At 40.1% G+C, this 16,506-nt stretch overlaps 1 protein-coding gene across 1 annotated transcript in view; it reads left to right on the top strand.

The window, feature by feature from the left end:
* Window positions 1–3,042: 3,042 nt before the first annotated feature.
* The window catches only part of Prex2 (phosphatidylinositol-3,4,5-trisphosphate dependent Rac exchange factor 2), a 288,123-nt gene continuing 274,659 nt past the window's right edge, over window positions 3,043–16,506 (top strand). The window contains exon 1 of the mRNA XM_074068562.1: window positions 3,043–3,629. Within this exon, the coding sequence (XP_073924663.1) occupies window positions 3,489–3,629 (141 nt within the window). The 5' untranslated portion in view covers window positions 3,043–3,488. The remainder of the gene's footprint in view (window positions 3,630–16,506) is intronic.

Here is a 16,506-nt window from a genome sequence, read left to right as displayed (position 1 = left end):
CAACACATTCAGAGTTTATGAAAGACCTTATTTACCATCAAAGTGAAAGTTTCCAGATACTTCAGTCCTGTTTTCTTATGCTCTTGGGTCTTTGATGAGGAATTAAGAATTCTAGCCAGGGCTACTGAGGACACTGAAAGGTGCTTAGCAGAGGCACTACATAGTGTCTTGGAGTTGTTAATAATTACAAATGATATTGAGGAGTAGACTGAGAAGAGTGGACAGAAAATACAAATGTCATAAGAATTTCTACACTGCTGAGACAAATCTGAATCTGCATAACTAAAACAAGTATCTTTTTGCTGGTTCCTTTATTTATTTTAAAGTATTCATTGCAACTTGCCTTTTAATAGTTACTTGTATTTCTTAGCTCTGACTCAGTGACTCAATTCTAAGTCTTTAGCTGGTGGTTCTCAAATATTATTGAGCCAAAGAATAATGTGAGGACCTTGTTAAGAGAATATAGGGCATAATGTCTTAGATAGTCAATTTGGGCCAACCCAGGAACACTCATTTTAATAAGACCTCAGGTGATTGTAATGCCACGATCTGTTACCCACCTTGAGAAGTATTTGCCTAGAGATCTCCATGGGCTTCAGGTCCTAACACCAGGCAGTGTTCATGGAGTACCTCATGCATGTTTGTGAAACATTGGTGATATGAGCACTTAGCAACTGCTTTTGCTAAAAAGCACTGACTCTTCACTTGGGCCCAGAAGGTAAAAGCCCAAGGATAAAAGTAGGATAAAAGCGTGGCTTTCCTACCTCCATTTTGCATCTGTCTCCTCTGTCTCAAAACTTTGGGTCACATGCCACATAAAACTTGTAGTAAAATGTTTATATGCTTTTTCTCCTGTTAATCAGTCTTGTGTCAATGTAATTCTTGGTCTAGGCCACGACCTTAAGAGGCCAGAGGTGGAGTTTTGCTGCCCCTACAATGTATTGAAGAGTGTTGCAGTTCATGCATTAATCAAGGAATTAAACTGTATCAATAAACTTTTATTCATAAAATTCACTAATATTTGCATTTGAAAAGCACTTTTGGTCTTACTCATAGTTAACTCTACAGGGAGGCATGTTAATCACTTAAGCAGTGTGTGTCCTTCAAGACTGAAGACACAGATAGAAGAGTAACTACGGTGTCTTACTGTTGGCCTTTGTGACATCCTGTTCCAGATGCTCCCAAAAACGCAACTGAAAGTTTCTCATCTCTGTCCTAAACTTATAGTCACCATGGATTTCAGTAACAGTAGAGAGTTTCACAGACAGACCACCCCATGAGATCACCCCCAAACAGGAACAATCATCTCCTGGGTACCAGACCGTCTTCTCAAGTGGTGAAGACTTCTTCTAACCAACTTGCAGGACCAGAACTGAGCAACCAAACCACAAGTTGACCAAGACTGCTTAATTATGCATACTTCTGGCCCAATTCTTCCTGTATTTAAATTCAAAACTCATGTCAAATACCCAAGAGATATTTTATCTTATTCATCTTCACAAGATAGGTGTGTTGATTAAAATCTTTTCCGGCCTTTTCATCATTACTTCTGTTTGCTTTCTTTGGGGAGAGTGGTGAGCCTATATGTTGGCACTCCCAGAGTCTGGCCTCTGGAGTAGCATTCCCTTATAGTGATTCAGACTCAAGTATTACTGCTCTCAGATGAGATGGAAGTTCTGGTGTGTTATACATAGACTAAATGTTTTGATTAAAGGAAATTGCACATGCTATTTTCTACTTGGGGACAATTGGAGAAAAGAAAATCTATTTTTGGAAAGCCATTTTATTTACTTAATTTTTTTCATTGTGAAGCAGGCAGACCTGAAGAGGAAGAAGCACATTTCTTCCTTGATGCCTGTAGTATGTGAAAAGAAGTTTCAGACCCTGTTTGAGTTTCCCATTCATTACTGGATGTGTGCTTCCTGTGCCTACCTTTCTTTTGTTTGTTTACCATGCTGTCAGATCTGCTCTTTAGTGTGCTTTGCCCTTTGTTCTTCTGTCACCAGGTGGAAGGCCATTATTTACTCTATGTTCCTGGCTACTTGCAAACAGTCCTATGCAAAAAAAGAGAAAAAGTGCCTCTTTTCCATCAGCTTGCTTTAATGTAAGAAGAAAAGTACAACCCCTCTGTTACATTACACATTGTAGTCACAACCATACATTGAAAAGTCATTACCAAAAAAACTTATAGTTATTTTAATGTAAATACAGAGGTAAGCATCTTTATTTTTTAGAGTTTCGCTGATGCTTTCTATGTGAAACCACTCAACACACTTTCTTGGATAAGAACCGTTCACTCAGGTTGTTTAAACATCATTAGTTTTGGACTGTTTATAGTTGTTCTATGTAGAAAATGACTCGAAAATATATGTGGATAATATCTAGTTAAAAATGCATATGGGGTGTTTTGTTTATGAAATTTGTTGGAAATTGTCAGTACTTAGTAGGTCTTGGCTCTGTTTCCAGGTGAGAAATGGCAATAAACTTAAAGAGTCAGGAATACTCTGTGCTTTCCATTTTCAAAAACCTAAGATTATCTATATTTCTGTCTGTGAGCATTCAATGACAGATTTATCTTTCAAATCACAGCAACTCTTAGAAATAAACCTACCACAAAATATCCCTGGCTCTCTTTGAATTTACATACTATATTGATGTTGCAAAAATGTTATTGACATGCAAAGATGTCTAAACAGCACAGTTCAGCGGCAATGCTTATTGTGCCTGGAGTTTATGGTTTGGATAGGGGCTGTCACCTTCCTATAGTATAGTTATTTAGCATGCTGATTGGCTTTCTAAGTAAGTGCAGACTGGAGGGTGTCTGCTCAGTGAAATATTCTCAGGCTTTTTTTTTTTTTTTTTTTTTTTTTAAGCAAACCTGTTTCGTGCCCCAATGAAATCCCAAATCAATGTGTTTCTTTTCAAAAGCAGGATGGTCAATACCGTGGTTGTTTGGTTCTCATCCAGTTATGTAACCGTGGGGACTTGTTTCTTTGCTTTCAGATTTGTGTAAAACCCATTAAAACTGAACAATAAGCGGGAGTCTCAGGAGCTGTCTTGGAGTGTGTCCTCCTGGGTTTGGGACCCTCCAGTTCCCTGTAAGTGCCGAGTGTGTGTGTGTTTGGTTAGCTGGCAAGGCACACTTCCCCAGGGTTGTTTCCTTTTTCCTGAGATTTGGCGAAGGGTAAAGGGTCGGAGTCACATGGACCGAAAGCATTTGATGAATGTCCAAGTCACCGCTGTGGCCACAGGAGCCGCCTCCCCTCTGGCTCAGGCCACATGAGGCTGGAGCTGCGGGGCCAGGGCGCAGGGCCTGGCAGGAGGAGGGGAGCCACTGTCCCCAGAGTTTCTCGCGCAGAGCCCGCGCTCCTCTCCCGCCCCCGCCTGTGCGCGGTGTGTAAAGTCGCCTGTCCCCGCGGACTTTGCGGAGGCAGCCCCCTTCCTGTATCCCAGAGCAGCGCGGCAGCAGCCCGCGTCCCGCGCCCACCATGAGCGAGGACAGCCGCGGGGACGGCCGCGCCGAGGGCGCCAGGGACGTGGAGAAGCAGCTTCGCCTGCGCGTGTGCGTGCTCAGCGAGCTGCAGAAGACCGAGCGGGACTACGTGGACACGCTGGAGTTCCTGGTGTCGGTGAGTGGCCCCGCGCGCGACGCGGGGACAGCGGGACAGCGGAAAGCGGGGCGAGAGCCTGCGGTATTGTCTGCGCCAGCGCCGTGGGACCCGTGGGGACATCGCGGGGACCCGATCCGCGCTGGGGCGCTGAGTTCCCGGGCATAGTAACCCCGAGAGGACTTGCTGATGGCAGATGCGCCCCAGTGGCCAGGGCCCTGGTGAGCTCCGAGTCTGAAAAGTTAGCTGGAAGCAGCAGCAGAGCGCTTCTGGCCAGGGCATCCTGGCTTCCCCATCTTACCCCCTTTTCTTTATCCTTCTTTCTGATCTGGTCTGCTTACTTGCCTGAGTCGTTTTTACTCTCCTTCCCTAGATATTTTGTTTTAAACTTTTGTGGTGATTAAGGATCTAGTGTGCTATATTCAGGTACATGGAGTTAAAAAAAAATCCTTGACTGCTAGAACTGGAGTCCGTTATTCAGATTCACATGGCAGTGGATCACCTTTAGTTAAAAAAATCTGTGAGACCTGGCGTTCTGGGGTGGAGGGGTGCAGAAGTGCAAAGGAGCAGCAGGGTTCCCCTCTCCAGCAGCTGTTGCCTATTAAAGCCACATGCCTGCTCTCCCCATGCCTCCCCTACAAGCTCCTTCCTCTTAGTTTAAATCTGTCTTCTGCTCAGGTTCCCTGTGCACAAGGGGAGCTGAGAGTGGTGCAATAAAACTAGTGTGCAACAACTTCAGGATTTCATAGAACTGGACACCAGCATTGCTTCCAGGTTTCAGCTTGCCTTACTGGAAGTCTGCTTTGAAAACATTTCATTCATTTTAGGGCAGTGGGGGCAGAACTAAGGGAAAGTTACTTCAGAGACCTCACTCAAAAGTGGAGTTTTTCCTGTTCACTGCTGAAATGACAAAGAATTGTGAGGATTGGCTCCAGTCCACCAAGAGCCTGGAGTTAGCCTCTCCCATCTAATTCAAATCTTCTGGCCTTCTTCTTCCATCACTGTGTTCCAGCCCCTCTGGACTGAAGGCACATGTTTCAAATGATAAACTTCTGCTCGGTTTTGTGAAAACTGTAAAGTTTCTGCTCACAGTCATAACAGAGGAAAGTCACTTGATGTGTCAAGAAGGAAAGAACAGTGCCTCAAGTGATGTAAAGTGCACAGGCTGGCTTCTGGTTGACTTCTCAAAATCGGTATAGGTGAGCCCCCCAGGGGTCACATGCTTTGGAAAGGTGCAGATATGTGAGAACACCCTGGCGATTGATGATATGCAGGTCTATTGTACACTCCCATGCAGCAATGACTGAAAAGAGCAAGGTTTTAAGGAGATTCAACTTTGAACAGTTTTGAATTTGGCTTCCTGAAACTTTATTGCTAACAAAGTTCTTTAACATTAGAAGAATATGAGTAATTTCTTAAAGTGCTTTCTGAAAAGAGATGAAAGAAGTACAGTGCAAGTGGTAGGTTGCAAAAATAAACTAACGTAATCTATTTTAAGAACCAATTTGCAGCTCTTTATTTAGAATGATAGTTTTTCCTTTAATCTGAACTCCTGATTATTACACTTGGAAGCTTTCTTACTGTCTGTACCATGAGGTAAACAAGCATGGGAGTTATAAAATAAATTGTATTTTCCTCCTACAAGTAGAGCATCATCTCATGACTTCGCTCATTACTTAAAATTATGAGCGCCCTGCTTTTCATTCTCTTTGTCCATTGTTTGTGCTTGCATGTGTTTATACACAAATGCAGTTATTAGCCTGAATGTCCTCCTAGACAAAGGTTAACTCTGGCTTCTTTCTGTTCATAACCATTCGAAGCCTAACATCTATTATAACACATTATTCAATTTTTCTCCTTTGAGAATTAGTCATAGCAACATTTAATCGCATTTAAGTTTTATTTGGTCATCTGTAGTTAATGTAGTTTTCCTACTAGACTCTTATTTACCAGAAGTTTTAAAAATATTCACAGCCTCTGCCCTGATAATTTCTCTTCTAGGAACTTATCCTAAGGTAATGATAAGAAATGGAGACAAACAATAAGTTATTAAAAAAAAATCAACCTCAGTTGTAAGCAAGTTGAGTGGTAAACTTGTTGCAAAAATTGATAGTACATTCCTGTATCAAATTTAAATGTTTGTTAGCTTAGTCTTCATATTAGATTTGGGTCATTACTTTAAGCTATTGACAAGAATGGAGGGTGACTCTATTAGGAAGAAAAGGTAGAAAACCTATCTTTAGTTTTACCAAGAACATATTTTTTTACTTATAGGCTCATAAATAAGCAAACAAAGATATTATTTCCCTTTATTAAAATATCATAGGATCAGAGGGGGAAATTTTCTTATTAATATCTTAAAACTTTTCAGCCATTTCTTCTCGATTGTCCTTTCAAGGAGAGAGCCCTCTCTTTCCCCATCCCCAGAAAGTCCATGAGCAGGGCCATTTTTTCTCTATACTAAGTGTAATTTCTATTTGCATCTTTTTTCCTAGTTGTTCCCCAGGCTCACACTCACCATTTGAGCAAAGCTCTGTGTTTTATGGTGGCCCTAATCATTTAAAGTTGGTTGCCCTCCCAGTGGTTTGACATTCTTTCTCAGGCCTCCGCCTTTGTTACTATTCTTCCTCCCCCTCCTCTTCTTTGACAGGGTCTCACTATGTAGCCTAGGCTGGCCTCAAACTTCCCAACCTCCTGCCTCAGCCTCCCCAGTGCTGAGATTATAGTTATGCAGTGGCTTGCCATTGTCATTGAAAGGTCCTTCTTTCTATACCTGGTAGATTCCTATTGGGCTTTCAAGATTCAGGTACCTCTTAACACCTAAAGCACTTCCTGCTTTGTACCTACTCTTCTCAATATTTACTTCTTCTAGTGTCTAAGGTAGTTGGTGCATTTGTTTGTTTCCCTCTTTCATTCTACTAGACTTTAAGCTACTTGAGGACTAGCACATGTCTTGCTTGCCTGAGTTTCCCCAGAATATTGTGCAGTGCTTGTGTTAGTATAGGTAATCCATAAATGCTTGTTAAGTGAATGAATGAATCAATGAATTGGCCCATCCTCTATCCCTGTTCCCCATTTTTAAAGGACAGCTCCTCAATCCTAAAAAGTTGAAACTCCTTTTTCTTCCATTGGGTGTTAAGTTTCTTAGCTTTGCTCGTGCACATATGAATTTATGCAACCAAAAGTTTCAATTAAACATGTAGTACCTGCCTTTGAAACAGAAGCATGATTTAACTCAGGCATTGAGATAAGGAAGACTTTGTAATATACTATTATTTTTTCTCATGTATTTTGAATTTCCATTTGCGATGATGGGTAGGTTACATTATCTAGATAAATTATTTTTAGATCATAGATAAAGTGGTAAGAGAGTGACCTAATATGCTTGAGTTTATGTTCTTGCTTTGCCTGACACATGAAATTTTATGCTCCATTAGAAATAGTGTAAAACATTTCTTCTAAAGAAATGATTTTACAGTCCAAATATCCATAATTTCTTGTCCAAAGCCTTGACAATAGTAGGTTGTGCCTGCTTCCTGTTTGCAATCTGGTGACGTAGCAGGCCAAGATCACAGATTCATTTGAGTGGTCATAGCAGACCCAGGGCCCTTCAAGGGTGTACATTCTGGGTAGTGGTACAGGGCTTTGCGCTGAGAAAGGCCTCTCACTTGGCTTAATTCTCTGCCACTGCCATCTTGAAATTCTTTCTAGTTTTATCTTTAAACTTGTGTTTCTGCAGATGGGACAATGGAGCAGAAGCAGAGTGAATACATAAAAGAAATGAAACTGTTTTCAGAAACTTTGTAGCACTTTTTAAACACGTTCTGATAAGGGTCTCACATTTTTATTTTTTACTGGGCCTGCCTGGAAAATTGTAAGACAAGTTTCACTGTGGGCCAGTGGCATTGTGGCAAGATGACAATTTAATTTACTGTCTAAACTGGGATCCTTCTGAGAGAGAAATGAGTGCTATTACTAATTGCACTGAGGAGCAGATGGAAACTGGGAATGTTCCTGTCACACTCAGAGGTTATTTTCCACATCTTCTAGTTTGGAAGGTTATTCCACACTATATACATCTTATCATAAATAAATAACTTTGATATTTGATACCTGTCCAGGCTTTGACCTAAGTTACTCAAGAGTTTGAGTCTTGTCTCTAATTTACCACGTAACTTCAGGGATTCCTAAACTTTTCAAGGTCCTTTCCTTTATCTGTACAAAAGGGGAAATAATAGCATTTCTCAAGGTTGTTGAAAGGATGGGATGATACATGCATTGGTGTGGACCTGGTGTCTGGCCTTAAGAGGGCCATACAAGTAGTTACCGTTACTTCCTCCGATGCTGCTGTTGTTATCAAGATCCTGGGATACCAGTCATCATTAGCCATTATTTTCAGTTCTACTATATTCTCCTCTACACTTTTTCTGTGTTTCTGGGTCTTGTATTTTCCTTCTTCTCAAAATAGTGCTTTTCATGGTATTCTTTATGCTCAGTTGACTTTAAAACAGTGAGAAATCTTTATATGCTATGTAACAACCACCATAGTTCTTATGGTGCCATAGAGTTTACACTGAGTAGTTTCATCTTCACTACCTGATGATTTGGTCTCTTAGCTCTTTCAAATGGTGCTCCCTGGAGCTCCAGGGCCCTTGCAGGGGGTAAGGGGGGAGCTAAATTTCATAGCTGCAGGCTCTCACCTTGACTTCTCCCAGCATAGGCTCACTTCCTCAGATTCCTCACATCTTATGAAAGCAGTTAGAAATTCCACTTGTCTAGATGATAGATTCCCAGAGAACAGAGACTGTACATTTACTTCCTTTATGTGCTTTTCTTTGCTTTAATGTAGTGCTTTGTAAATAGCAGGTGCTTGTGAAAACAAACAGGCAAACAAAGTAAAGGCAACAAAGCAAAGTTTGAATGAATCTGAAAACACCTCTTTCAGTCCTGACCTGAATTTGATTCAATGCATTGTCGCTAAGGCTTATGTTACAGACTGAATTGTGTCCCCACCTTCCTAAGGTCCATATGTTGAAGTCCTAGGCCCCCGGTACTTCAGAATAAGACTAAATTTGCAGATAGGGCCTTCAAAGAGGCAATTAAACAATGTGACTGGTGTCCTCAGACGAGGAGGAGATTTGGACACACTGGGCAGTATTTAGGATGAACTAGCACAGAGGCAAGGCTATGGGAGGACACAGGGAGAAGGTGGCCATTTGCAAGCTAAAGGGAGAGACTTCAGGAGAAATCAAACCTGTTGACGCCTTGGTCTTGAGTGTCTAGCCTACAGAAATGTGAGGAAATAACTTTCTGCTTGAGCCATCAATCTGTGGTATTTTGTTATGGCAGTCTAGAAGGCAAATGGAGATGCATCTGGAGATGCAGAGCGAAGTTAGACATGGTGTTCATAACAAGCCCATAATTTATTAGAGGAAAGAGAGCATCACGATGGCACATGGGCGGTGCAGCAATAGACCACAGCTGGATAGCATGAGGGTGCCAAGGCTAAGGAGGGGTCCCTCACTCTGGGAGTAAAGGGAGTTTCAGAAGAGGGGGCAACAGAGGGGACCCCTGAAGGATGAGGAGGAATGTGCTAGCCTGGGAGGAGTGCTGTCTGTCCCTAAGAGCAGCATGTGCAGAGTGACATTGGTGTGGCAGAGCTTGGCACACTGGGGCACTGAAAGATTTTTCATGACTGGAGAGAAAAAGTCCTGCATGCTTTTTTGCTTGTTTGTTTGTTTGTTTGTTGTTTATTTGGTATTGGTAGGAGATAGAGTATATTCAGTCCAGTTTGAGAAAAGTTCCATTCTTGAAGATTCTGACTTAACTTTAGGCAGTGAGGAACCAACTGTGAGGGGACACATTGCTTTCTTATTAATATGCAAGTGTGAGAACTCCCATGGGAAAAAGGTGCCAGGCTGAGATTTCCTGAATCTGTGTCTGAGTTCCACCTTGGGATTCCTTTCCCCACCTTGCTGGCCTCATCACACAGGCCACATGACATACAGAGAAACCTTCTTGCTCCTCTTGATCTGGGACAGGTTATAACCTCCTGAAAGGTGTTACTGTTGACTGAGGGGGAGCACAGACTAGTAATCATAGAAGATACATGAAACATAAGCATAGTCTAGCTCATACAAGACAGGATTCTGCTCCCACCAAATTGATTCTGCCCTCAGGGTGTGCAGACCTGCCCTGTTTTGCTCAAAAGCTCCATTCTCATTGAATCTCTCTACTGAGCACTATTGGCTGACTCTTTGCTTACTAGTCGTTAGCATGAAGATATATATAAGAAGGATGCCATCAGGAAGTTGTTTCAGAATGAATTGCATGCCTTCTGTAGTAAACACACAATGACCTAAATGGGATTCTTTCTTAATTCTGATTTTGGAGTATGTCTAGAGCTCACTCCCTACATAGAGGATGTGTATTTAGTCTTATGATTTCATCTACATAATTGTATCTTAGCATAATATGATGATATTAATATAAGAATAATATCTACTGAGATTAGATTTGTTTCTTAGAAAGAGAATTCTGTAAATATATTTGAGGAACAAAGACTGGAATCTGGTTATCTAATTAGGAGTCTTTGCCATTATAATGGTCCATGTTAAGAAATAGGGAATGTTTGATGTAAGTAGAAGGAATGAAGAAGATAAAACAACAAACAAAACCACAAAAACTTAAAATATTCAGCAGCTATGAGTCATTTTTGGGGTACAACTTTTAGTATTTTATGTTCACTAAAAAGCTGAGGTTTGTGTAGTATGGGGAACACCAGGATGCTGCTAAGCCTCTAGGTTTGATGACTAGGTAGACAGAGGCATTGGCTGAAAGTGGAATGTCAGGGATAGATAACATGGCAAGGAGGAAAAAGAATTTCACCTTGAACATGTTGAGCTGAGCTGAGAATTCTGCTATGATTTTTGAAGATAGGAACATAACAGTTAAAAAATTCAAGGCAAAGGTTAAAATTCTAGTAATTAATTTTGTGTGTTGAAGTCATCATTGTGGATGAGATGACAAATGGGAACAATTGTAGTTTTCAACTGGAAGCTCCCAGGTGAAGGGTCAGATGCTAGAGAGCCAATGTTTAAAGAAGAGAGGAAATGTAGGGTGTACAAGTGACTTTGTCTGAGCTGTCAAAGGCTGAAACAGAGAACCAGAAGACAGCTGGATCTTGCAAGTCAAGGAAAGATCTAGTTTCCAGGGGAAGGTCTCATTCAAGTGTCAGAGCTACGGAGAAATACGCAATGTGAAGACCTAAGAGGTCACTGGACTTGGTGATTAAGATGTCCTTGGGCTTTTAGGTTTAGTGCTTTGCCAGCAGAGTCACGAATGAGCTGTGACATGGGAGGCTGAAGAGGTTAAAAAACTAGTCAAGGAGTTTGATGGTAAATAGAAGGAGAAAAGTGGTCAGTAACATAAGGGGATGAGTTTGTCCAGGGGATGTTGAAGGAAGATAAGGAGGTGAGGAGAAGGTAGATAAGAAGAGTCAAGGGGAAGGAGGCAATGAAAAGGGAATTCAAGCAACCACAATAGATCATGGCAGAAGGCAAATGACATCTCCAGGTAAGCCATGGCAAGAGGTAGACATTTGGCAAATTTTACCAAGCCATCCTCCCATGGAACATGTCCACTGTAAAATGACATTGCAGATGCTAACAACCAGCAAGCTGTCTCTTGTGTATTTTAAAACTCATGCTTCTTTTCCAGTCTACAGCCTGTGGAACTCTCTGGGGTGGCCTGTGTGCACTAGGGACTTGACCGCCACATTGTGACAGTGAGGTAAAGTGTACAGCATAGAGCAGAGGCTAGGGAGTTTGAAGACATAGGTTTAAATTTTGGCACTGAAATTATAAACTGCATCACTTTGGGCATATCCTCTTTATGCCTCTGTTTCATGTTAGAAGACATGATTGATAATAACTCATGATTTGACCTGAAATTCAAATCAGCTTCTACAGGTAAAGTCCTGAGAGTCAGCAAGTATTTCTTCCCTGTCAGGTCTCCAAACTCCAAGTTTATCTTTTTTGTCTTTTGGGCCTCAAAGACTAAATCTGACACTTGCTCAGATCTGCTTAGCTTGCTCCTGAACCATTCTTTCCAACTCTGAAAGTCTAAGTGGGGCTGCTTAATAGAGAGAAAGGTCCTGGCATGATTGGGGCCCTCCTGGGAGTGCAGGGGAAGGCTTGGACTTCCAGCCCTGTTGGCTGAAAGGATGCTCTTGCAAGGCCTCTCTCTCCCTCTTAAGGGAAGAGGGAAGGTAAGAGACAGGGAAAGTGAAGGTCTGCTTCTGATAGTCTCTATTTCTCTGCAAAGTTGAACTCTGGGTTTCTGTCTGTTCTGTTTTGTTTTTGTTTTGGTGTTTGTTCTTGATGAGAGTGAGGTGCTCTGAAGAGAGTAGCAAAGATTTGGAGCATGCACATTCAAGAATAGAAAAGCAAATTGAACTTGGACATCTGCGATCAGATATATGACTGTCTTCATACAATTTTTCTTTTAAATGCTACTTTTTTAAATGCAACATGTACATTGTCAAAATAGACAACTAAACACTCTTGATTGATTACATTGATTATCTTGGAAATAATGACAATCGTTTTCTGAATCATGGCACAGGTTGTAGAGAACTGGCACTTTACATTTAATGGGCATGTCAGTCATTGTGGACACCAAAAAAAAAAAAAGACCCAGATTTATTGAATAACATTTGGATGTGATTACATTTTTTCTCAGCACTTGTCTGGGTTTGCTGAGTGTCCTTTTACTAGATACCTGAGATTAATACCAAGTGAAATTGTGTGTCTCTGTTTTGATACATTAATTTGATCTAAAAATTGTTTTAGCATTACTTCTTAAACCTTAGTTATGATATTTAATTTTAATAATGGATGGAGTTTTACTATTCTTTATTAAAAGTCTTACAAAATTTATTAAAAATTTAATTTATTAGAATGGTAATAGCTATACTAAAATCAAAATCTTTGATCTACAACATACCTGTTTGGAGATGTCTTACTGCTTAACAGTGCATTTGAGTCACTTTTCTCGTGGAATGGAGCATAATCATTTGAAGCTTGACCTGCCTAATAAGAATTTTTGTTTTATGAAATTTTCCTCTTTCTCATGAACTGTTTTGCTTTTTATCCAAAATTCAATGATTGTAATTTCAAGAAAATTGATAAGTAAATTAAGATTATGATTTTTAAATAATTCTGAGTAGCATAAATGACTTCAGACTTTAATTCCTTGGATAAATTTGCTATATTCTAGCCTTACCATACAGCTCAGCATTATGTACAGAAAAGGACCTATTTTGTTGCAGGACATCGAAGCCAAGGCCATTGTGTCTTCTCATTAATGCAAAGTACATATTTTCCATTAAAAAGCAAGTCCTTCATTGGAAAAAGGTTAGATTGTATCATACTTAAGAAATGACTGAAGCTAGTTAAATTTAGAACACTGATATAAAATATTCCCTGGGTTTATAGGAAGAGTATGGCAACATGGAATATGGTCGGGTAAACTTTTTTATTCATTTGAACACTTGGTTTCTCTGAGTGTCAGATAAGACTTGATATCTGACTTTACTTTCCATTTTTTGCTGTTTCAATTATCTCTTTAAGTTGTCTTCTTGCCAGTAGAAGAGGCTTTGTAGATGGTGACACATTTCTAGAGCTTGTGGAAGAACTGTGGATGTTTTCTTTAATGCCTTGTAATGCCTCAACTTGGCTTTATTTTCATGCTGTCTTGGAATTCCAGCTTTTCTTATTTTTAACTGTTGCCCCAAAGAAAGAGATGTTGGGATTTCAAAAATGGCACCTTCTGCTTCAAAGCTTTATTTTTATTCAAAGCACAAGGGTAAAGTCTATTATGCTCTATTGATTCATCTGTTAGTCCCTCATCCCCATATTCTAAGGTTACAATAATAATTCATTATTGTCTCAGAGGTAAATTATGAGGTGTGAGAAGGGCTTTCACTTGTATGTGATGTATTCATGCTTGTTTGTATAAGTTTAATATTTTTTATATTTTAGGTAGAAATATATTTGTATTTTTATGTTTTATATTTTTACAGTTTATTTAGAGTATCTAGACACCACTTTATCTCAATTTTTCTTGTACTTTTTAATATTGAAATCTCTGGCAGAGACTTCTTTTGCCTCTATAAAGAACAGACACTAGTCCAGGCATGGAGGTGCAGGCCCTTCCTTCTAACGCTTGGGAGGTTGAGGCAGGAGGAATGTGAGTTTGAGACCAGATGAGGGTCTACATAGTGAGATCATGTCTTAAAAAAAGACATAGACACTCTTCTTGTGTAGTGATAAAAGTTTTAGCTCCATAGGATAAGACTAGTTTCATTTCCCAGCCTCCCTTACAGATAACTGTGACCCTAAGTACAATTTCAGGTAGGGGATGTGAGCAAAATAGCATGGGCAGTCTCTGAAGTGTGTCTTTATAATGATGGAGTGTGCATTTTTGTTGTTGTTGTTGTTTTTCTCTTCCTCCCTGACTGGAATAAAGATGGGGCAGCCACTTTGAACCATGAAATAGAAGTCATATGTTAAGTGTGATAGAGCTAGAAAATAAGAGACCATTTCTTAAAATATTAGTCTCATCTTTGCCCTATCTAAAATAGGCCTATAGGAAAATCAGTATTTATTAATTTTTTTGCAGTGCTTTTTTCCCCCCTCTTTATTCATATATTCATATATGCATACATTATTTGGGCCATTTCTCCCTTTTGTCCCCCCCTTTCCTCCTTCCCTCTTCGCTTCAAGGCAGAACCTGTTCTGCCTTTTTCTCCAATTTTGTTAAAGAGAAAACATAAGCAATAATAAGAAAGACAAAGCGTTTTTGCTAGTTCAGATAAGGATAGCTATACAGAGAGATTCCTAGCATTGCTTCCACGCACAAGTGTATTACAACCTGAACTGATTCATCTCTACCTGACCTCTTCACTACTTCCTGGTCACCTTCCCATACTAACCTCGGACACTTTAAGATTACTGTATTAGCTCCTCTGCACTGGGGACATCAAATACTTTCAAGTTTTGGGTTTTCTACCTATCCCCATTCCTCCTGTATGTGCTCTCCCCTTAGCATATGACCCAAGAAAAATCAGTATTTATTTAACCACCATACAATCATCACATTCTGGTTTCATATTCTTACTGACTTATTCAATTAATTTATTTCTTTGTAATAATTATGTAGGCTTAATATATTTTTCTCTTTGTCTTGTCAAAATGAATACTTTTACATTATTGTTAGCTTTTCTTTCATGATCTTCTTTAGCTCAGCCATGATTTTCCCAGATACTAAAAGTGTACTGTGCTTTAGTTGCTACAGGTATACTTCAGTTTTTTTTTTTTTTTAGAAAAAAGACAGTATTTTTTAAACTGTACTTACATATCCTTTCTTTTTGAGAAGATCATAATTTTTGTGTTTATTACGTGAGTTTGTAAGGATACTTGGTCAGCTGCTTTAACTGAGACTAAATAACAACTTTGTACTCATGTATGTTAAATGGAAAAATGAGACCTGTTGAAACTATTCCAAGAATGGAGGAGAACGGATAAAAGCAAACGCTGGAGAGGGTGAATTCAACAGTATATTGTAAGAGCTTGTAAATGTCACCCAGTATGCTCAGTACAACAATAAAAATACAAAACAGATCAGGGTAGGAGGGTTTGTGAATAAGAAAATTGTAGATATCAACTTGGCCTTTTTATATTTTGGTGGTATTGGGGTTTGAACTCAGGGCCTCACACTTGCTAGGTAGATGCTCTGACCACTTGAGCCATCTTGTCAGCTTTGTTTTTTATGTTGAATATTTTTGAGATGAGGTCTTATTTTTTGTCCAGGCTGGCTTCGAACCACAATCCTCCTGCTCTCTTCTTCCTGAGTAGCTAGGATTACAGGCATGAGTCACCAGCTCCTGACCTTTTTTTGCATCCTCTTTTGGAGCTCTGGTCATTTAATTTTTGGACAGTATTGTCCAGCAGTCTTCTAAGGCACGAAAAAGCTCAGCTGCATCACGTCATCAGAGCCCTGGGTTCCTCCTGTCTTGTTGCTACCCGATCATTGCCTGAGGCTAATTAAATGAGTCCATCCCTAGGTATTTCCATAGTTTCTCCAGGAGGTTCCAATGTGCAGAAAAGATGGGGGAACCCACACACCAGGTTGTTGTTCTTGTCTTCCTGATTGAAGCCAGTTTGCCAGTATTCCTTTACATCCCAGACCTGGGGAATGGGAGGAGGGACATAAAATGGACGGCAAGAATTCCCTTTAATGAGGTGACCCATAAATTACACACATCACTTAGACTGCCCTCCCTGTGGCCAGATCTTTGTAATATGGCCAGCTGGTTCTAAGGGAGACTGGAAAATAAGCTGACTAGTGGACAGTCATGTGCTCTGATGGAGAACACTAAAGGGTGAAGAGTAGTCTCCACCACAGTTTGAACCAAATGATGCTTTAGTCACATGTCCTCAGAAAATTACTTATATTACTTCTTGGATTCTTTTACTCTAAAAACCTATTGTATTCAAAATATAATTAAGATTAGTTCCCTCCTATATTTTCACCCATAGGGAAATCTATCTGATATTTACCTATTCTTCTCATATGTAAGAGCTCTCTTCCCCCCATTGTCTTGCACACAGGAAGATCTTGGGGATTTGGAGATTCTATGTAATTTGAAACATTTTCTACTATCTTTAGGAAAAGTTGTTCAGGGTAGTATAGTAATCATCATGAGTGATGAGTTTGTTATGTATCAGTGCTGCACAGTCATGCACTGTAACTCAACCCACACCTGAATGCGGGAGTGGGGATTTTGGTAAATCCTCTGTGCTGCTGTTCCAGAATGTTCTGCGCAAGATTCTGG

This window comes from Castor canadensis, chromosome 3 (assembly GCF_047511655.1).
Source record: "Castor canadensis chromosome 3, mCasCan1.hap1v2, whole genome shotgun sequence".
NCBI lineage: Eukaryota > Metazoa > Chordata > Mammalia > Rodentia > Castoridae > Castor > Castor canadensis.
The sequence above is the reverse complement of the archived record's forward strand: the minus strand, read 5'-3'. Positions and strand labels throughout refer to the sequence as shown.